This window comes from Eulemur rufifrons, chromosome 29 (genome assembly GCF_041146395.1).
Source record: "Eulemur rufifrons isolate Redbay chromosome 29, OSU_ERuf_1, whole genome shotgun sequence".
NCBI classification, from domain to species: Eukaryota; Metazoa; Chordata; class Mammalia; order Primates; family Lemuridae; genus Eulemur; species Eulemur rufifrons.
Window position 1 is genome coordinate 74,618,535 of NC_091011.1, and position 21,365 is coordinate 74,639,899.

Below are 21,365 nucleotides of genomic sequence, written 5' to 3' on the forward strand. Positions count from 1 at the left end.
AGGTCCACTCATCTAAGAGAGAGAACAGATGGATTCCAATTTTTTTTACTCAACAAATTCTTGGTAACTGAAGCTTAAAAATATTAGATGGCCTAAATGCTGAACATCTGTTGATATAAATAACTGTTTCTAGTGAAATGTGTTTGATGTTTCCTTGTCAGAGAAATCACTTGCGAAATTGCACACTGTGAACTAGTAATATGTTTAATCTAAGAAAGTCTTTTCAGGAAAAGGAGAAAAAAATCAGAGCCAGTTAAAATAATTTGGCCCCTTCACAATTAATTAAGAGATCCAGTGACTTTGTTTACATAGCATATTTTCAAGTTAGAATTCTTGAAATTTTACAGATTAAAAGTCCCAAAGGCTTTTGACATTATCCTTAATGAATATTCTGCATATAAATGTTTTCTATTATTTATAGAGAAATGGAAAAAAATGTTTTCAAATGTAAACATCTGACTATTTGACTGTAAGACATTAGACTATAATGTTTTATAAGTTTTATAAGTTTCATAAAACTTAAATTTTACTATATATTATGTTTAGTTAACAGTAAAATTGAAAATATATTATTTCTGCATTTTTCCCCAGAATTTACATATAACCCCCACTCATGTTAAAGAAAGTTGTCCATAAAAGATGCAATCCATTGATAAGAAGTGAGGCTTTGGTGGTATTTATAAATTAACATTGTTCTTTTTAAAGAGAAAATAATTTATTTTCAAGCACATTCATTTCTGTTAAATTATCTTAACACAATTTCTTTATCCACTTAGATGATGTTGGAGCAATTCCAATAAAGCACTTTCCAAAGCACGTTGCAGACTTACATGCAAGTAATGGGTTTACTGAAGAATTTGAGGTATGATTTTAGTACGTCTGTTTTGAATAATATAGAAAATAGTAAATTTAAAAGATTTAGCAGTAGGCTATATCTTGACCTAAAGACATTGAGACCATTTTCACTTCTAGTAAAAATATGAGTTCTATAATGACTTACGTGTTTAGGAGATGTGTTGTAGTTATCATATAATTTAGAAAATTGGTTTTCTATTTTAAAAGCCGAATTGTACTAGTGGGAAATCAAAAACATTGTTAATTCTCTCCCATAAAATACTGATCTCTAATATTCTTTTTTAAAATCTGAATTAGTAACACTGATTCTTTTTAATTTTCTAAATCATATAAATTATACTAAGCTACTAAATTTCATAATTTTCAGCTCAAGTACATATAAATCCTTAATTGTAAGTTTTATATCATTATACATGTATAAAACCCTTTTATTATACAAGGTAAAAATCACATCTTTTTCTCAAGAAAATATACATTTCTAAAAAAAATTTGAAGTTTATAATCAGCAAAAATTTTTCCAGTAATATTCTATTAAAATACTCTTAGAAAGGGCAGAGAAATTTACTGCAAATTTATCATGGCCCACTGAACTATCAGTTAAGCAGATTTTTCAAAATAGGGAGCCAAAAGTCCAAAGTTAACAATCTCAACCACAAAAAATGAAAGCTAACATTTGTGAGCACCCTCTGATGTGTCATTGGACTAGAGGCTTCCACGTTCAACCTCCACCCAACTCTGGGAGCTATTTGTCATTATTTCTATTCATATTATTAATGAAATCAAACTCCATTAAAGTTAATTGACAAGGGATAAATAGCAGAGCTGGATTCAAACCCAAATCTGTAATTTTACAATTCATGCCCTTTCCATTATAGCTGTGAGCAGCCAATCTTCAGCCTCAGCTCTGGCAACTCCCCTCTAGAAAGCATCATATTGCCTTTTGCCTCCCTCTGCCTAAACCCTAAGGGCTCTGCGGACCTCCCTTTTCAAAGTGCTTTGAGCTCTGATCCTGATCACTCTCTCCTGATTCAGTTCCCCCAGTGCATTCAGCAACTGACCCAGGAGTCACAGCCATAAAGATATATTTAGGGAAGAAAAATGTCATAGATTAGAAAGCTTTAAGAAATCAAAAGCAATAGAAGTGAAGTGTGATATGTTTTTACTAAATTAAAAATAATAAAAATCAATGCATTTAATTCTTAAAAAAATCTAAATCATAGCTACATTGAATAAGAAAGCAGTGTGAGGTAACACTAAGGAAAGTGGAATAATATGAAGAATTACATATTTAAAACATCATATTTTTTTTTCTTATCGTAAGCTAGAAGTTACTGGTGGTGTAACTTCAATGTTAACTGACAGAAACTATCAGGCTAACATCAAGAAACATTGTAATTGCCATAAGGGAAAATATGCCAAAGATGGGTCTTATCTTCCAAACATCAGCAGAAATGAAACATAAGTAAAAATAAACAATTTCTAATAAAAGTTGGTGGCAGCTTAATGGTTTTCATAATTATAAAATCATTTTAAATATTATTAAGTAGTCCATAATAATTAAATTAATAAAATAATCTCACATTTTTACTCAAAAAGTTTTTTCTTAATTCCATTGCTTTTAACTCACAGTGTGATTGAAGGAAACTTTTCATTAACTTAATAATTAGCTTAATAACTAATAATGCTACACCTTTTAAGTGGTTCATATATTAAATTCTTTTCAATTGTTCAGAATGACTTGCTGCAAAAGAGGCCTTAAAAGCTTATTTGGAGAGAGGTTGAGCCATTTACTAATGACTCAGATTTGTATTGGGGTTACATACCTTCTCAGAAATTATAAGGCTTTTGTTTTATTAATACTAAATAATTATAAATTCTAAACTAATGTATTTAGATAGAAAATATCTCTGAAAAGCATGTTAATTCATTTTTAATAGAAAATTTGCAGAAATAGTTTTTCTGTGCCTATTGAAGTTTAAGCAAAAAAAGATGTCAATCATTTAAATATATAGAAAGTAATGCTATCTAAATTTTGTTTCAAAATGATATAGCATGTGTGATAAAAAAAATTTAGGATATTTTTTAATATTTGACAGCTTTAAATCTGTTACAAACCACCTAATAGGAAGCTGTTTACTCTTTAAAAAAACTCAAAAAAAAACCAAATAGTATATCACTAATTCAGAGTTTCAAATAGTGCTATAGTGGTCAAATAAAATTATATTTGAATATTAGCAAATCTGACTAATATCGCAAAATATGTAATGGAATATGTGGTCCTTCTCATCTGCATTTTAAAAAATCATCATATTATTACATCACTGTCCCCTTTTAAAGATCTTATTTTCTTCTTTTACATAATTTTAAGGTTCCAAATTATTAGACATTTTGATTTGCATGCAACTGTTTGAAACATTCTGTTTTGTTAGTATTTGACAAATGTATTTATTGCATGATCATAGTTTTCCATTGTAAACCTAATGTGAACACTTTTTTTTCTCATTTGTCGTGTGCTGTGGAATTTGATTTCTTTACTTTTTTGGCATTCATTCCCTCATTAGACACTGAAAGAGTTTTACCAGGTAAGGCATTATTTCACTGCATTTTATTTTAGCCAAGAAGTAGTTGTAACATGTAAAAAAAAAAAAATTGTTGTTTGCATAGATTATTTTGTTTGTTTTGTCTTTCCTATTATATTTTAAGGCACTTTGTTTGAAAGAGTATGTGCTAAAACGGTATACATACAATTTTTTACAGGAAGTGCAGAGCTGTACTGTTGACTTAGGTATTACAGCAGACAGCTCCAACCACCCAGACAACAAGCACAAGAACCGATACATAAATATCGTTGCCTGTAAGTATTTCCTTAATGTGACTCTATTATCATTGTCATTGTTGTGCCTTTACACAGTGTCCTGAAGTCATCTGACAGCAGACCTCAGTGTAGCTGTTCAAGGACCCTTGTGTCAGGAAATAAGACTTGTGTAAGATAATACATAGCATTACATCACTGTAACTTAAATATATTGTACAATTAATCACATCTGTTTCTTTTAAACAAAACAAACTCAAATTTTAATCCAGTCCTTTCGGCAGGCCCTAAGGACTGTACATCTCTTCTGTGGTTTCTGTCATTACTGATATTCCGTGGTCCCATTTCATATAGGATCTACTTACTTTTATGTGAATTTACCAAACAAATGAGATTCCCTTTAGACTTTCTCTTTTTTCTTCTACTTTCCCCTGTTTCCTCCCTTTCTTAGCATTCTTCCGAAGGTCTTAGAAAGAATTGGTTGGTACCTGCTGCATATGATGAACACTATTCAGGTGATGAGCACACTTACAGCCCTGACTCAAACTTTACAAAAGTGCTCCATGTCACAAAATTTTATTACCCTTAATATTTTGAAATTTAAAAAAAAAGAGAATAGATTGGATTCCTCCTTTTTATTCCTTCTTTCCCTTTGTTTTCTTAGGCATTTGCTCTCCCTTTTTCCTCCATGAGCAGCTATGTGGCTTTTTGCATTAATGAAATTTTAATTTTTTTTTCTATAAAATTATTTTTCCATCTTCTTATGGTACTTTTGGTTACCTCTTATTTTCCTTTATATTCCTCTCTATTTTTGAAATTCATCTTCATGTTCTTTCCCCACTCAAAAAAAAAAAAAAAATGCTTCTTGTATCCTTCCTCATACATTCAATGGGCTCCTTGCTTCATGTGAACACGGTATTACAAGCCAGGTTATTTAAATCCCAGTTCCATTCCAGTTCTGGAAACCAGTGGAGCTGCATTCTCCTCCCTTTTATTATCATGTTTTCTTTAATAGTTCACGTAGAAGTTGCCTTCCTTTCCACAAAGTTTACATCAATTTTTATGTTTTAGTAGAGGGCTTTAAGTTTGTCTTCCTCAGCTGAATCAACTGTCCCTGCAGCACGTAAAACTCACTTGCTTCTCAGAATAGAATTGTTGTTAAACCTCCCTCTACAAGCTAAATAGAAAAATACACATCAAGTTATTAAAGAGAGGAAAGAGATTAGCACTTATTGAACACCTACTAAGTACCTGGCACTTTAAATACATTATTTCATTTGATTTCTGAAACAACCGGGCAAGAGAGGTAAGAGCAGTGCTGTTTTATGGGTGAAGAAAAACCCAGAAATTCTAAAAATATTAGAACCAAAACACAAAAATCGATCGCCCTGGCATCCAGACCCATCTTTCCATTGTTGCCATGCATCTATTTCCATGTACATTCCTGTACCGGTGTGAAATGTTACTGTCCCAGAAGTTACTAATATCCCAGCGTTTTTATTTTTCATGGTTTGGTAAAGAATAAATAAGTCTGTCCAGTGAAACTGCCAAATTTCCTTCTAGTAACACTTTCCTTTCTCATTATGTATCTCCCCTAAATAAATATAATCTCTCTATAGAATGCAGTTAATCCCAAACTCCTTATTTCAACGTATTTGAATAACCATAATTTCCTTTTCATTGGCAATGCAGGGTCCACCTCCTCTGTGCTTGGACAACTGTTCTGTCTCCCTTTGCAGAGGCTCTTCCTGCAAGAGTTGTTGGCTGCAACCATTCACAGGAACTTCCTAGGGTCCTTCTGCTTCCTTCTCTACTTCCTCATCCTCCATCAACCTCTTGTTCAGACCATAGAAGCAGCATCCTTCCCTAGCTGTCTGAGGTCCCATCACTCTTCTCTCCCCTTGAGTGGCTCTCCACTGTTCACAGCCCCAGTATCCATCTTCGAAATCCCATCTGAGAAGCCAACTTCAGATTTCAATTTCTATTGAAACTTGTATCGTCTCAAAGCAACACAGTTTCTGCCTTCATATCCCCCTACTACTTTGCACTTCTTTCTTGACACCTGTACATTACTTTCTGTGTAGATGTCCTGTTCTCACCTATTATGTTAGAAATTTTCCTGAAGGCAGAGATTTTTTGATTTTTTTGCCTCAATTTTAATTGTATTAGATAAATTGTTATACAAGTATAAATGATGTTTATGCTGAAAAGTAGTCTGTGATACAGTGAAATATATTCCTTTTTATTACAGATGACCATAGCAGGGTTAAGCTTGCACAACTTGCTGAAAAAGATGGCAAACTGACTGATTACATCAATGCCAATTATGTTGATGTAAGCATGTTTTAATTGAAAATTTTATATAAATTATATTAGATTCTGAATTTATCATACCACAATACCATACATATACTAGTGTTTAATATGTGTTATTTGATAGACAATAAAATATAGAAATCAGCAGGAAATAATTAAGAGACCTTATGACTAAAGGATTTCAGACTGAATCATACTCAAGCTCTTGTACTTAGTTTATCTCCTGGGTGAGGGAAGGAATTCAGGTTGGAATGTACATTCAAGGTAGAACAAGTATATTCAGATAGGTTTATACCTCCTTATATGTGAAAGGCAGGACCAGTGCTTATTTTTAATTTCTCGTAGCTCCTGGCATGGTGCTACGTATATAGCAAATGCGCAATAAATCCTAACTAAGAAATGTTCGTGGTAGTAGTCATTAAAAGGAAAACGTGATTATTAAACCAGTTGTCAGCCATCATCATTTTGAGTACTCTTCGGGATACCCAGCTTTGTGGCAATTAATGGAGCTCAGCAGGGACTGTAGAGCACTCACTACCCTACTGGTTTTCCACTGTGGTCGCCTGCATGTCAATGGAACTCACTTATTTCATTTGATTTCTGAAACAACCGGGCAAGAAAGGTAAGAGCAGTGCTGTTTTATGGATGAAGAAAAACAACCCAGAAATTCTAAAAACATTAGAACCAAAACACAAAAATCGATCGCCCTGGCATCCAGACCCATCTTTCCATTGTTGCCATGCATCTATTTCCATGTACATTCCTGTACCGGTGTGAACTGTCACTGTCCCAGAAGTTACTAATATCCCAGCATTTTTAGTTTTCATGGTTTGGTAAAGAATAAATAAGTCTGCCCAGTGAAACTTTCAAATTTCCTTCTAGTAACACTTTCCTTTCTCATTATGTATCTCCCCCAAATAAATATAATCTCTCTATAGAATGCAGGTTAACGCTATGTGGAACACTGAATTCAAAGAAGTGAGTACATAAGTGTAAAGTGGGTTTGTTGTAGTCAGCAGCTTCATGCTTAATTCCTCTGAGCTTCAGTTTCCTCATCTCCAAATCAGAAATGATACTTCCATTTTACATAGAGGAAGGATTAAGCTTAATCTTTGTAAAACATCTGGTCCAAAATTGGGTGCTTAGTGACGGATCTATTAATGATTAGCACTTCTTAGTACCACCAAGGAGAGTAAGGTGGTTTTTTAACTGTTATAGACAGCTGAGCCCCAGTGCCTAAAATACCTTTCAAAGCAGCGCTGTTAAGGAACAGATTTTAATCATAGTAAACAGATTTGCATTAAATGCACCAGGAATAAAGATGCATAGAATTGTGGTTGTGCCAAAGCGAAGAGAGCTCTTATTGTTATTTTTTTTACAAAATTATAGTTAAAGAAGAGTTTCTATTCTTGCTACTACTATCAAGTTTCTCCAACTTTGCAGGTGTATTTTTTATGGTTTTCTTTTATAGAAAAAGTTTGCTGTTGATCTTAAAAACTTAAGTATTGTACAGTTAACGATGGCATATAAATAGGTTAGTAAGAAACATTTATCATTTATTTCTTCAGGGCTACAACAGACCGAAGGCTTACATTGCTGCCCAAGGTCCACTGAAATCCACAGCTGAAGATTTCTGGAGAATGATATGGGAGCATAACGTGGAAGTCATTGTCATGATAACGAACCTCGTGGAGAAAGGAAGGGTATGTAGGTAATCTATTATGTCATCCCCCAAAATAGTGATTAGAGGTGCTTTAAGTTAGTTTTAATAGGGTAGCATTAGGAAGCAGCAAAAGTGATGAAAGATAATTGGGAATGTTTTCTAGTAAATACGATAGCTAAAGGGCAACTATTAACATTGTAAATGAAAAGGTTTCACTATGAATCAAGCTATCTATTTTTTAAATGCATTCATACTGTGAAAAAAAGTAAACGGAACTCATTGAAAAGCAATGCAGAGTGAAATAGATTTTAATTCACTAGACCTCGATTCTAGTCTTGGCTCTGCAATAACCTGCTATTTCTGGCCTCACTTTCCTCACGTGAAAGGGGGAAGTTTGGACGACATCATCTCAGTCTTTTTCAGCTATGTGATTTTATTCCTGGTATCTTCTATTAATAATTTGCAATTGCTTAGAAAGAAAATAAAATACTTAGAAGGGTGAGGAAGTTCATTCCTTTCACTATCTCAGGCCTTTACTGATTTCTAAGGACAGCTTTTACACTGAGCATTTGAAATACAGAAATAGCATCTTTACTTTTTCTTTTGCAGAGAAAATGTGATCAATACTGGCCTGCTGATGGTAGCGAAGAGTATGGGAACTTTCTGGTCACTCAGAAGAGTGTTCAAGTGCTTGCCTATTATACTGTGAGGAATTTTACTCTAAGAAACACAAAGATAAAAAAGGTGAGTCAACAAGTGATGGACATAACCAATTGAATAATGCATTTGGTCCTTTTTTAAGTGAATGGGTGATGTAACCAAGATGGTGTAAAAAAAAAAAAAAACACCTTGTACACCTAAAGTTTTTGCCATGTCTCTAAATGCCAGCTGTGGCTTTGGAGCCAGATTGGTCATGGTGCTTATGGTTGCAGTGGGTGTGATATGCAAATGAAAATTTGTACGTGTGGTAACTGCACAGAATAGCTCTGATGTAATCCCAACATCCAGCTAAAAATAGTGGAAATTGAAATAAGAGAAAGGGAAAAAAAAACTCAAGAAGAATAATGTATTACTCAGGGTTCTCCAGAGAAACAGAACCAATGGGATAGATAGATATAGAGATATAGAGAGAGATTTATATTTTTAAGGATTGATTCACACAAATTGTGGGGATTAAGAAATCTGAAATCTGTAGGGCAGGTAGGCTGGTAGCCTGGAAATTCAGGTAAGAGTTGATGTTGCAGTCTCGAGTCCAAATTCATCAGAGCAGCAGGCTGGAAATTCAGGCAGGATTTCTATGTTGCAGTCTTAAGAATTACTTCTTCAGGAAACCTCTAACTTTGCTCTTAAAGCCTTCTGCTAATTGGATGATGCTCACCCAACCTTATGGGGGATAATCTGCTTTACTCAAAGTCTACTGATTTACATGCTAATTGCATCTAAATAATACCTTCACAGCAACATCTGGTGGGACTAGTGTTTGACCAAACAACTAGCCACCATAGCCTCCTAGCCACGTGGATGCAAAATTAACTATCACAAATGACATTGTACATTTCCTACTTCATTATAGACTGCCAACATCAAGCTGTGAATCCTGACTTGATGTTTAAGAATCCCACGTGTATGTGTGTGATTAGCTGTCTGAACTCTTCCAGGGCTCCCAGAAAGGACGACCCAGTGGGCGTGTGGTCACCCAGTATCACTACACTCAGTGGCCTGACATGGGGGTACCGGAGTACTCACTGCCCGTGCTGACCTTCGTGAGAAAGGCAGCCCATGCCAAGCGCCATGCAGTGGGGCCTGTCGTCGTCCACTGCAGGTGAGTCTGAGCTATATGCCTGTAAACCCATAGATCACTGATGCTAACAAAAAGGAAATCAATAGGACAAAGTTTTTGCCTACATGGAAATTATTTCAGGAAGTGATGAGGATGAAATTGTATGTTCATTTTCATAAGTATTAATCCCTAGAAAATGAGTATGCCAGACTCAGAATTTGATTGCTGAATATTTCAAAGCACCAGGTATTTTTATGATGTTTATTATTCTGTTTGATCGTTGAATTAGATTTCAGCTTATTAACTGTGTGAGGCAGGTAGAACAATGTTTTTGTGGTTTAACAAATATTTATTACAACATGTAACACTGTGGGATAAAATGTTTGAGACACATGCCCTGTTCCTAGGAGTTAATAATCTATTGTAGCGTTGTTATGCCAGGTGTACATCAGAGAATCCAAAGTACACAGAGTGTGAGAAATTTGGCAAAATAACTTTAAGGTGTTTTTAAAGACTTAGCAACCAAAATCCCTTTCTCATTTTCCTGAGTTATTTCTACTACATCCTATAAAATGTAGTATCAATTTACCAGTACCGAAGAAATTTAATTTCCAAGACTGCATTGATGAATAGAAATAATGATATTTCGAAGAGAGAGAAAAAAATACCTTAAATGTTATCCTCTAATAATTTTCAGTTAAAATAATAATATTTAATGTTTACTGAATGCTATGTGCCAAGCTTTATGAACACAAACATTGAATTCATTTCTATCTGCAGTATTTTTGTCAAAGCAGTGCCTGTGTTTTTACAGAGGCAAGTGTTTTCCTTTGATATACAGCTTATCTGACATATTCTAATTACCTATTTCAGGAGTTATCCTCAAACAAAGTTTGAGAGACCTATCTTGACTTTTTAAAATCTGTTTGCCTGACGATAAGCTGAGGAAAACAGGAAGATGCAAGAAAAATAGCTCTGAAGGTCAGGGATTGTTTCTTAGCAAATGGAGAAGGACCAGGCTATTGTGCAGAGCAGGTGCTAATTTTCCACTCTAGCACTTCCCACTTGTCGGAACATTTGAAAAGAATCCCTGTCTGTGAATTCTGTCCCTCTGGTAGCGGCTTTGAAGAAGTCGACAGATAATGGCCCTTTAGAAATGACTGAAGTTATGCTTTATTCCTCGCCATCTCACTGAAATGATATTTTTCAGCTGAAAGCTTTATCAAATTCTTTTTCCCATTAATGCAGAAACCTTTACAAACATGTCTACCTGGAAATACAGACCCAGGGACCTTTTCTTTTCAGAATTTGGTGAAGCTGATGCTTTCATTTTTCTCAGACTGTGTGTCTATTTGCTATACTCTGATACATAATATTTTCATTGTATATTTTATAATGAATAATAAACATAGTTATTGAAAATTTAAAACTCTCCAACAGAGATAGGTTGTTTTGCAGTTAGAAAAATGGCAAAAAAAAAAAAAAAACTTAAAAGGGGACTTTTAAATTTGTTGTTTAAAGCATTATGCTTAACTACTAAACTGTTTATAATTTTGTATTGCTAAATTTATTATATGCCTATTTACTTGGGGAAGGAAATTATTTTAATCAACATGACAGTAGTGACATATTTTTAAATGTATTTTATGCTTAACATTGAAATATATCTTTATTTGTGTTCTATTCAGTGCTGGAGTTGGAAGAACAGGCACATACATTGTGCTAGACAGTATGTTGCAACAAATTCAACACGAAGGAACTGTCAACGTATTTGGCTTCTTAAAACACATTCGCTCACAAAGAAATTATTTGGTACAAACTGAGGTATGATTAAAAAAGATAACTTTATTTATCTAAGGTACGCAAACATCACTAAAATGTAGGTGTATTCGAGTCCTAGGACTGCCACAGAAAAGTATTACTAACTGGGTGGTTTCAATAGTAAGTACACGTTTGTTTTTCCATTCTTGCGATACCTCACTTAGGAGGATAGTCTCCAGTTCCATACAGATTATTGCAAAAGGTATTGATTCATTTTTTATGGCCGAGTAGTACTCCATGGTGTACATATACCACATTTTATTAATCTACTCATGAATTGATGGGCACTTGGGTTGATTCTACAAGTTTGTGATTGTGAATTGTGCTGCAGTAAACATTGTAGTGCAAGTGTCTTTTTGATAAAAATGACTTTTTTTCCTTTGGGTAAATGCCAAGTAGTGGACTTAGTGAATCGAATGGTAGGTCTACTTTTAGTTCTTTGTGGAATCTCCATACTATTTTCTGTAGAGGCTGCACTAGTTTGCAGTCCCACCAACAGTGTGTGTGTTCCTTTATCTCTGCATCCTTGCCAGCATCTATTGTTTTGGGACTTTTTGATAAAATTGGAACTAATCAATCAGCACTCATGTGTACAGACAGAAGTAAAACTCAACAGAAACCATGCAGGTGGGAGGGGAGAGGAAGGCATGGGTGAAATCTTACCTGTCGGATACAATGTACACTATCTGGGTGATGGGCACACTTATAACTTTGATTCAAGCAGTACAAAAGCAATCCATGTAACCAAAACATTTGTACCTCTATAATATTCTGAAATTTTAAAAATGCACCTTCAATATGGCATCAAACTAGACAAGTAACCAATGAAGAAGAGAAGAGTCTTAATTTTAATCATAGTATGTACATTCAGTGACAGTGGCACTAACTCCAATTTGTTGGAATAGTGTAAACAATCTGAGATGGTGCCACAATGCTGTAAAGGCAAAGATGCGTCATTTCAAAAGAAATTTAATTCCAACCAGAATGCAAATTATTTGAAGACAGTGACCATGTTTGTCTCGCTGCTATATCTCCAGATCACAGAAGTGTTTTGCACAAAGAAGGAGCTCAATAAACAATTGATGAAATTGATGGTAAACAATGGGAATTAAGCACACCTTAAATGTCACAAGTTTTTTAGGAAAACCAAAGACAGACATTAAAAAAAAATGGCACAAGTTTGCATTAGAGAATTTTAGACCAGAAGATGATGACATGTATTTCAGGTAGTTGTTTTTTGTTTTAAGTAATCCATACAAAGTGGTAAAAGAATCAAAGGAACCCCATCTCTACCAAAAAAAAAAAAAAAAAAAAATCAGCCAGGTGTGGTAATGCATGCCTGTAGTCCCAGCTACTCAGGAGGCTGGGGAGGGAAGGTCACTTGAGTTGGAGCCTGCAGTGAGCTATGATTGTACCATTGCACTCCAGCCCTGGGGAAGAGAGTGATACCCTGTCTCTAAAAATGAAAAAAAAAAAAAAAAAGAAGAATCAAAGGATCCAAAGAAAGCCTGCCTGGGTAGAGAAGGGAGCATGCAGTTTATAAAGAAAGCCTAGCAAAGGTGTTTTCCTAAGTCCTTTCCCTCTCTGAAGATTCAAATCATCTAGCTTCAAGGGAAAGCTTGAAAAAATTTGAGCTTCAGTTGCCCTTTCTAGCCTTCCTAGTTTGGAATTCCTTTTTAAATAGCAGCTTGCAAATATCTCCTTTTTATATTATCTCATAGCACTTAAATTCTCATTTAAGGAGAATATGAAGTTCACCCCAAAGCAGGTTCCAATGTCAGAGACTAATTTTCCCAAACCAGACCCGTGCCTCTTTTTGGAATGAACAATAAATTTTATTTCCCAAGTAAAATACTTCCACACATTATATTTAGTAAGAGATTAATTTTAAGCCTCAAGAACACCCACAATAAGCTAAACTCAAATTCAATTTAAAACTAATAATTCCATGCCCATTTATTATTTTTCAAACCATCCTGCCTCCCTCAAAATTATACAACTGTTAACTATTTTTAAAGTGAAATTTAGGGCGTATATAACCTTTCAATTATAGCAAATTTGGTTTTTTATCAGAAACTGATGTAATTACTGCAAAAGTTATTTTCTAATAAAATTATATTTTAAAGTCAGCTCTAAAGTCAAAAAAATACAGGGAAGACTTAGAGGGCGAAAATGCAAGAATGGTGAACATATTGCTAAGTATAGCTTAATAAAGAGGGTCTCCAAAATATGAATTATACTCCTTTTGGAAAGATTCATTAATTCACAGTGATTATCATTTCCCATTTAAAATGGCAATTGACTTGTATTTCTATCACTGAATACTTTAAGTTCTACCTCCCATGAGCTGATTCTGCTATTCATACTGAGCAAAAGTTATGAATTACAAAGTGATACATATAATAAAATAAAAATGATGTGCTTAAAAAAAAAAAACTGGGTGGCTTAAAACAACAGAAATTTATTGTCTCCCAGTGCTGGAGTTTACAGGCCCTGCCCTTTCACAAGCTGCTGGGGGAAGAGTCTTCCTCGCCTCTTCCAGCTTCTAGTGCCTCAGATGTTCCCTGGCTTGTGACAGCATGAGTCCAGTCTCTGCCTCTATTTCTACATGGCTGTCTCCCCTCTGTGTCTGTGTCCCCCTTATAAGGACACCAGTCACTACCCCGCTTCAGGTGACCTGATCTTAACCAATCACATCTATAATGACCCTACTTACAAAGAAGGTAACATTTTCAGGTACTAGGGGGTTAGAGATTCAACATACTTTATTGGGGGACCCAATTCAACCCAGAACACCAGGTAACTACAGATATGCCATGAATGGGCCTGCTAAACTCTGTTTTGTGACCAAATGGGAAATAATCCTTTAAAATGCCGTTGGAGAAGATCCAGAAAAAGAGTAATTGGAGCAGTCCACATTCATCCCTGCTGGTAAAAACCTCAAGTTATTCATATATCTAGCGAATTAATGGATTCACTTTTCTATTTAAATTGTATGAATTGTGCTCCAATTATATCCCTTTTTAAGTCCATATAGTTGACCCACATATGACATAGGATAAAGTCTGCAAATCTGTATTTTATTTTTACTATTTCTAAATAAAAATGAACTTAAGTTAAAAACCATGGATGGCATCTTGAAAACAATAAAAAATATATATATATGACTGAATGAGCTTCAAACCAAACCAAACCAAACTTCTTTCTGTCAAGCAAGTGGCATTCTGGTTGGATAAGACCAGGGAAGAGTCCCATATATGAAATATAAAAGAATTATTAACAACTGCATATAAAAGTGAGTTAAATTATATATGACAGGCTGAAAGGAAAGTTGGAGTTCCCAGAAGGGGGAGACCTGTCAGAAGTGTAGGAGTCAGGAGAGCCAAGCCCTCCCACTGAGTGTAGAGGGGGTGCTGGGTTTGAGGGGTAGGCAGAGGGGATGTTGCTTTGCCTCTCCAACTCCTTTGTGGGTTTCCCCCCCTTTCTGTGAAACTCTCTTTGTGTCTCTGGGAAAGGTACTACTTTTGTACCTAGATACATATAAGGAAAGCTTAAAGTAACATCCCTTTATTGTCATTGTTTTGCCAGGAACAGTATGTCTTCATCCACGATACGCTGGTTGAGGCCATACTCAGTAAAGAAACTGAGGTGCCGGACATTCACATCCACGCCTATGTCAACGCGCTCCTCATTCCTGGACCAACAGGCAAAACAAAACTAGAGAAGCAGTTCCAGGTGAGTTCTCTTGGAATCCGCTTGGCTGTCACCACAGAAATGAATGTCCTTGCATCTTCTCACGTGAGTCAACAAGGTCATGAGATCATTGTCGATACAAAGGTTTCGTATTTGAACCATCCTTGCTCTTCACAATAGGTTCCAATACCACGCAGCAAATTTCAAGGAGAAACGTAATTCTGACTGGGGAGCAAGAGGAAAAGTTCTCAGAAACCCTAAACTAACTTTTATAAATGCAAAACTTGGTTCAGGAAAGGGAGGGCACAGAGCATAACAGAATGAACAGACTTAACATATCATACAGACCACACAAGTGCTCTTTTTACTTTGAAAAAAACCAGACCACTTAAACACGAGTGCTGTGGCTCAGGCTGTTCCTGCTACTCTTTGGAAAAATCTGTCTCACTTGAAACCCCTGAAACAGAGAGGGCCACGCCTGAACAATAGCTCCTTCAACCCTAGTCTCTCCCACTCGCCCTGTCTCGAGGCAGTAAGCCAGCCCGTAGAGCATGTTTTGTTCTGTACGATACTTCCCACAGCACTAGTTCTCTGGCTTTCAGAAAGCAGTAAGCAAAGAATTCAGAAAGTGGGCATTGCACGACCTGCCGGCTGGAACCAAAGTATTTACCGAGTTTCAGCTTTCCACAGGAGGTGGGGCGGGGGCACACGGGGGGGGGGGGGGGGAGGGTGTGGTCTTGCTCCACATTATTCCTGTCCCATCCTTTTACTTCTCAGAATTCCTAGAGAAACAGGGCCAATTTCTGAAGAATGAATATCAGGAAATAGATAAAAAACCGGGGAGAGTTAACAAACCTTGAGATTTCACTTACTTCTCCTGCTTTTCCCCAGCCTACAGCATGTAATAGATGTTAGCCACCATGCATTGCCCCAGGACATTGCCTCCTCAATCACTATTTTTGTGCTTTTGGAGGTATAAGAGAATGACTGGTATGAATGCTGAACTTAAAATCTGTTGTCAGAAAGACATAAATGTTTTGCTCAGCCAAGCTTATCTGAGTCACAAAGGAAAATGCTTTTAGCAGTGGTCCCCGACCTTTTTTGGCACCAGGGACCAGTTTCTGCATACATGTGTACATATAAACACACACACATACACAGTATTACCCACTTTCAACAAAATTGTCATTTAAATATGATTTGCCCCTATGCAATCGCATAAAAGAATTGATATGGCTAAAGCTGAATAATCCAGGATAAAAATGAAAATATCAATAAGATCAGAATCCAATTAAAAACAGAGCTATTTTCCTGTTAACATCATAAGTAGTGGAATATAAGTGTATATGTGCTTACTATCCTATAAAAAAGATTCTTATTCAAGCTTATCCATAGAAAAATTTCATTGAAATAGATTGCATGTCTATGAACAAATATTTACCAGACATCTACCAGATGCCAGGCTTTTGTTTTTAGTACTAGGATACCAAATGAATTTTTTAAAAAAGGAACACACCCAACTTCTACTCTCCTGGTGTTTGCAATCTAATGGGGGATACAGGTGAGAAAACAGACAGATACAAAACTGTGAAAAATGCCATTATAGAGGTGAAACTGCAGTGTAGGAGTACAGGGAAGGATGCAACTTATCATGGAAGAATTGTGTAAGACCTGTTTGAGAGTTGAACACAAGACTTGGTGATTTATTGGACACTACAGAAAGGCAAGAGAGACGAGCATAACTAAGACTCCAGCTTGGACAACTGGGAGGGTGGTGGTATCATTCACTGTGAGTGAGAATTCAGGAAGAGGTGTGTGTTGGAGAAGATGTGTTGGAATCGCAGAAGACGGTGCGATTACTTCTAAACCTTCCTAAGTTTGAGGTGCCTGGGAGGTGGCTCAGCAAACGTGTATAGTTGGCAGTTGAATACTGGGTCTGAGGCTGGGAGAGTGACTTTGCCTGGAGAAATGGATTTGGGAGAGATCAGCGTAAAGATAGTTACTTGAAGGCTTAGAATTGGATAAGAGAGCCAATTAAAAATGAGGCCTTTAAGAAGGCTTGGGAAAGATTAGTTAAGAAAAATTGTAATTAACTAATGAAAGGCTAGCCCACAAAAGAAAGAAAAAGAAGGCATCAGAAGGTGGGAGAAAATTTGGGACAGTGGGTTAGAATAGAATACAAAGAAAATAATGTTTCAAGAAGGAGGAAGTAGACTAAGATGGTAAATGCTAATGACAAATCAAATATGTTAGGGATGGAGAAGGCCACTGGATTTAACCATGGAAATTTTCCTAATATCATTTATCAATTAGTCTGCCCTTCCCTCACTTGTAATATCATTTCTATCACATAGCAGATTTCCTCATATGCATGATTCCTCTGGTTGATTCATCAGTTTTCCAATACCATTATGTTATTTAATAAGTATTCCATATACAGTACAAAAGAATTCTACCATTTATTCCTTCTTTTCCAGTATAGGTTGGATGATTTGGGCTCTTTACTTTACCATGTTAAATGAAAATGTGTTCTCCTGCTGAAAATTTGATTGATAGCACATTGACTTTTATATTCAATTTAAGGAGAATCAACATCTTAACAAGATTTCCATTTATCAACATGATATTTTTATATATTTGGGCCTAATTATATTTCTTCAATTCAGTTTAATAATTTTCTCTATACATTTACTGCACCTTTTGTTAAGTGTATTTTTTTTTTGAGACCCTGGAGTTTTTGTTGCTGTCTTCTTGTTGTTGTTTACAATTGTGTTTCTTTTGTTGTTGTTGTTGTTCTAATACATTTTCTAGTAACCCATAGCCAATGAATAACAATGTTATTGATTTTTTATATATGTTAATTGAACTCTAATAAGAGATAATATTTTCACTTTTGCTTCTCTTGATATTCTTTGTAGACAATCATATCATCTGCAAATCCTTTTCTATTAAAACCTTTACACTTTTTTTATAGTTTAACCCAATTTCCAATATAATGTTGAATAATAGTGTCCACAGCTGACATTCCTTGTCTTTTCTTGAATCTACTATAAAAATTTCCAAGTTTAATTTTTATGTATGATGTTAGTTTTATGGTACATACTTTCTATAAGGCTAAGAAATCTTCCTTCTATTCCTAGTTTACTGAATTTTTGTTATGAGCAATATAGACTTTTATTGACTACTTTTTCTATGTCTATTGAAAGGTCCTATAATTTTTATACCTAAATATATTCATATTTTCTAATGTTAAATCATCATTTCATTTTTTTAATCAACCTTATAAATTCTACTTGATCAGTGTATATTGGGAAAATTATACTGCTGGATTAAGTCACTGGTATTTTAAATAGGATTTTATGGATTTTGGCCTATAAATGTCTTGTACTGTCCTTGTACTGTTTTGTATCAAAGTTGTATTTGTTCAATAACATAGCTGGGTTAGTTTTCCACCTGGATTTTTATTAACACTTGGAATTTTCTGTTTCTTAAAAATTTGGTAAAACCTCACATTAAATACTTTTGAGCCTGGTTATATTTTGGAGGTGAGATTTTGGGCACCTGATTTGATTGCTTAATGGTTATCTTCAACAGATTTATTTAATAGTCTAGTTGGATTTTCCATTTCTTTTTGAGTGAATTTTAGTGCTCATTACCTATTAAGATGTCTTCTTTGAAGATTGCCTTTTCATATTTATACTTCATTGTCATTTATTAATTTGTAGAGGTTCTTGATGTCTTGAATATCTGTTAAAGAAGTTGCAAATGTCTTCAGTCTCTTTAATCATACAGAGATTTATAGCCAATTTATTTTTTTTCTTTAAGAGTTCTGCAAATTATGTTTTTGCTTAAGAAGTCCCTCTCTACCTTCAAATCATCAAAAGATACTTTCCAATATTTTCTTATAATAGTTATAAAGCTTTGCTTTCACCTTTAGTTATTTGATCCATCTTCTTTTTTTTTTTTTTTTAACTATTTCTTCACTAGAAAGAGGACCATCTTCAATACATTTTAGTGTTTGAGGTATGGTAGAGATCTACTTTTATTTTATTTTTCTGTGTGATTAAAGAGACTAAAGATATCTGTAGCTTTTTAAACAGACTATGGATTTATATTCAAGACATCAATCGCCCTTAAAAATTAATAAAATTGACAGTCTTATAGAAATTAAGGAAATGCAAATCAAAACCATAATATTTTTATCTATCAGACTGTCAAAATCTAAACACTGATGACTCCTAATTTTCTGTAGAAACCCTCACATATGTGCACATTAAGAAACATGGAAGAGATATTCATGGCTATAAAGCTTGAATTAGAAAAACATTGGAAATAACCCAAACATTCACTAGTTGGGGAATAGATAAATAGAATCTAGGTTATTCATGTCATGGAGTACTAAATAACAGTATCTTATCTTAGTTGGGTCCAGTGTGTGTGTGTGTCTGTGTGAGTATTTGAGTGACTTAAATGAAATAAACTATATATATTTTTAAACTCCCTTGCTCAGCTCCTGAGTCAATCAAATATACAGCAGAGTGACTATTCTACAGCCCTAAAGCAATGCAACAGGGAAAAGAACAGAACTTCCTCCATCATCCCTGGTAAGTAATGTTGAATCTGGAAAAAACAACTTGTTTTATAATAAAATCCTTGTAGTCAATTTAGCAATATTTGTATTACCGTACCTTCAGACAAATGTAGTACACTCTGATTTTTGTATATGACCAATATGTAGCTATTGAAAAGGACTCATAAACCCTTGAAGTCTCATCCAAGAATGCAAAGTGTATAGAAAAATTAGCTTACAGATCCAAGACACTGAACTTGAGAAATGCAGCTATATTTTACATTTGGCAGTGGGGGAAGAATGGTACGGTGCTGTGAGCGTGGCTGTTGACAGTGAATATTCTGTGTTCCAGTGGAAAGATCGAGGGTTGGCATTTCATCCCTGAATGGAGAAGGCGCAGACTACATCAATGCCTCCTATATCATGGTAAGTCAGAGAAGTCACTGGGAAGACCGCCCGCCATCTTGTGTTAAGGGAATGAAAACCAAAGTGGGCTATCTGCAGCAGAGACTGCAGACATGGGCAGCACCACCGGTAAATATAAGCCAAATCTGATGATTGCAAGCCCACAGCAACAGTGGAATAACAGCATTCCTTGATGCTTTTATGTGTGCCGGGACTGAAGAAACCTCAGGCAAGACACATGAGTAAATGCAGAAACCCAAACTCACCATTCAGGGCTGATGAGTAGATAGAAAACTTACACTTGCCCATCTAAGAGGCTTCATTTCATTTACCAAGGCAGAGCCCCTGAGCAAACCCAGATGCACCAGCTTCAATGAAGCCCATTCTCACTGACATTGCCACTCCAGGTTTGCAGCACAGTTCTCACCCTGCAAACTGGCTCATTGGGGACATGGATTCTTAAAGATACAACACTTTCATTATGTCTTCAGAGCTTCTGTGTGAGGGATAAGTCCTTTAGTACCTGTTGTGTGACCTTCAATATCATTTTCACGTCAATCAGTCAGAAAGCCTGACTTCAGATGAAAGAGTCCTAATTCCTATTCCAAAATCTCTGCTCTATTTATCCAGAAAAGAAAATATTAAAGAATATCCATGCAGAAAACAGGGAGATATGTGGTAGTGGCATCTAAATACATTTCACCCTGCAAATAAGCCTTTGGGGGATAGGAATGGGATCTAAAAGCAGAAGAGACTAGGAGAGCCATGATTTTAGTAACAGGGAAATCATGAATAATCCAATGGTACTGGATTCCAGGTTTCTGCAGCAAAATCTGCAAGGGGTGAACCTGGTTCCTCTTTTGTAGAGGCAACCAAGGTGCCTGGACACCACAGTTGTCCTGTTGTAAGTAGATAGAGTGAATTTGGCATTCTGTCACTGGGACTTGTGGAAAGTGAGAAATGTAAACTCTCCTGTAGATTTCCACTCTTTCTAGTGCAGGAGATACTTTCCACAAGCCATTTTGGTAAGTCTGGTCCCACAGATGTGTTTTGAATCAAACTCTTTTGAGTTTAACTATCAACCTAGCTGGTATAAAAGAACACCAACAGAGGATCCACTGGCATGGGACTCCACTTGGGCAGTCTCACCATGGGGGGTCAGATTGCAGCCTTGGCTTCAGTGACACAACCACAGTGTCAAAGTTTAAGAGTCCTAAATACTTACAGACCCTGGAGTCTGGCTCACCTGGAGGCCACACACACAGAGGTGAGGGAGCACAAGCTGGGAGAGAGAGAAAAGGACTTGGAAGGCCAAGGCTGTTATTGAGTCTATCCCGTTGCCCAAAGAGGTTTCCCAGGGGACTTTTAATTGGTGGGTTTAAAGCAAGCAGGCATGAGTTCCAGGAGGTCATGTAGTGACTGAGAGGCAGTCACTGTGACCTGTCTGCAC

At 35.7% G+C, this 21,365-nt stretch overlaps 1 protein-coding gene across 1 annotated transcript in view; it reads left to right on the forward strand.

Moving 5' to 3' along the window:
- The window catches only part of PTPRZ1 (protein tyrosine phosphatase receptor type Z1), a 111,594-nt gene that overhangs the window by 84,446 nt on the left and 5,783 nt on the right, over positions 1 to 21,365 (forward strand). Inside the window, exons 15-25 of the mRNA XM_069461654.1 lie at positions 777 to 862; positions 3,417 to 3,437; positions 3,613 to 3,709; positions 5,919 to 6,001; positions 7,552 to 7,686; positions 8,256 to 8,390; positions 9,305 to 9,468; positions 11,115 to 11,250; positions 14,836 to 14,982; positions 19,451 to 19,544; positions 19,863 to 19,936. Coding sequence (XP_069317755.1) covers positions 777 to 862; positions 3,417 to 3,437; positions 3,613 to 3,709; positions 5,919 to 6,001; positions 7,552 to 7,686; positions 8,256 to 8,390; positions 9,305 to 9,468; positions 11,115 to 11,250; positions 14,836 to 14,982; positions 19,451 to 19,544; positions 19,863 to 19,936 — 1,172 coding nt within the window. The remainder of the gene's footprint in view (positions 1 to 776; positions 863 to 3,416; positions 3,438 to 3,612; positions 3,710 to 5,918; positions 6,002 to 7,551; positions 7,687 to 8,255; positions 8,391 to 9,304; positions 9,469 to 11,114; positions 11,251 to 14,835; positions 14,983 to 19,450; positions 19,545 to 19,862; positions 19,937 to 21,365) is intronic.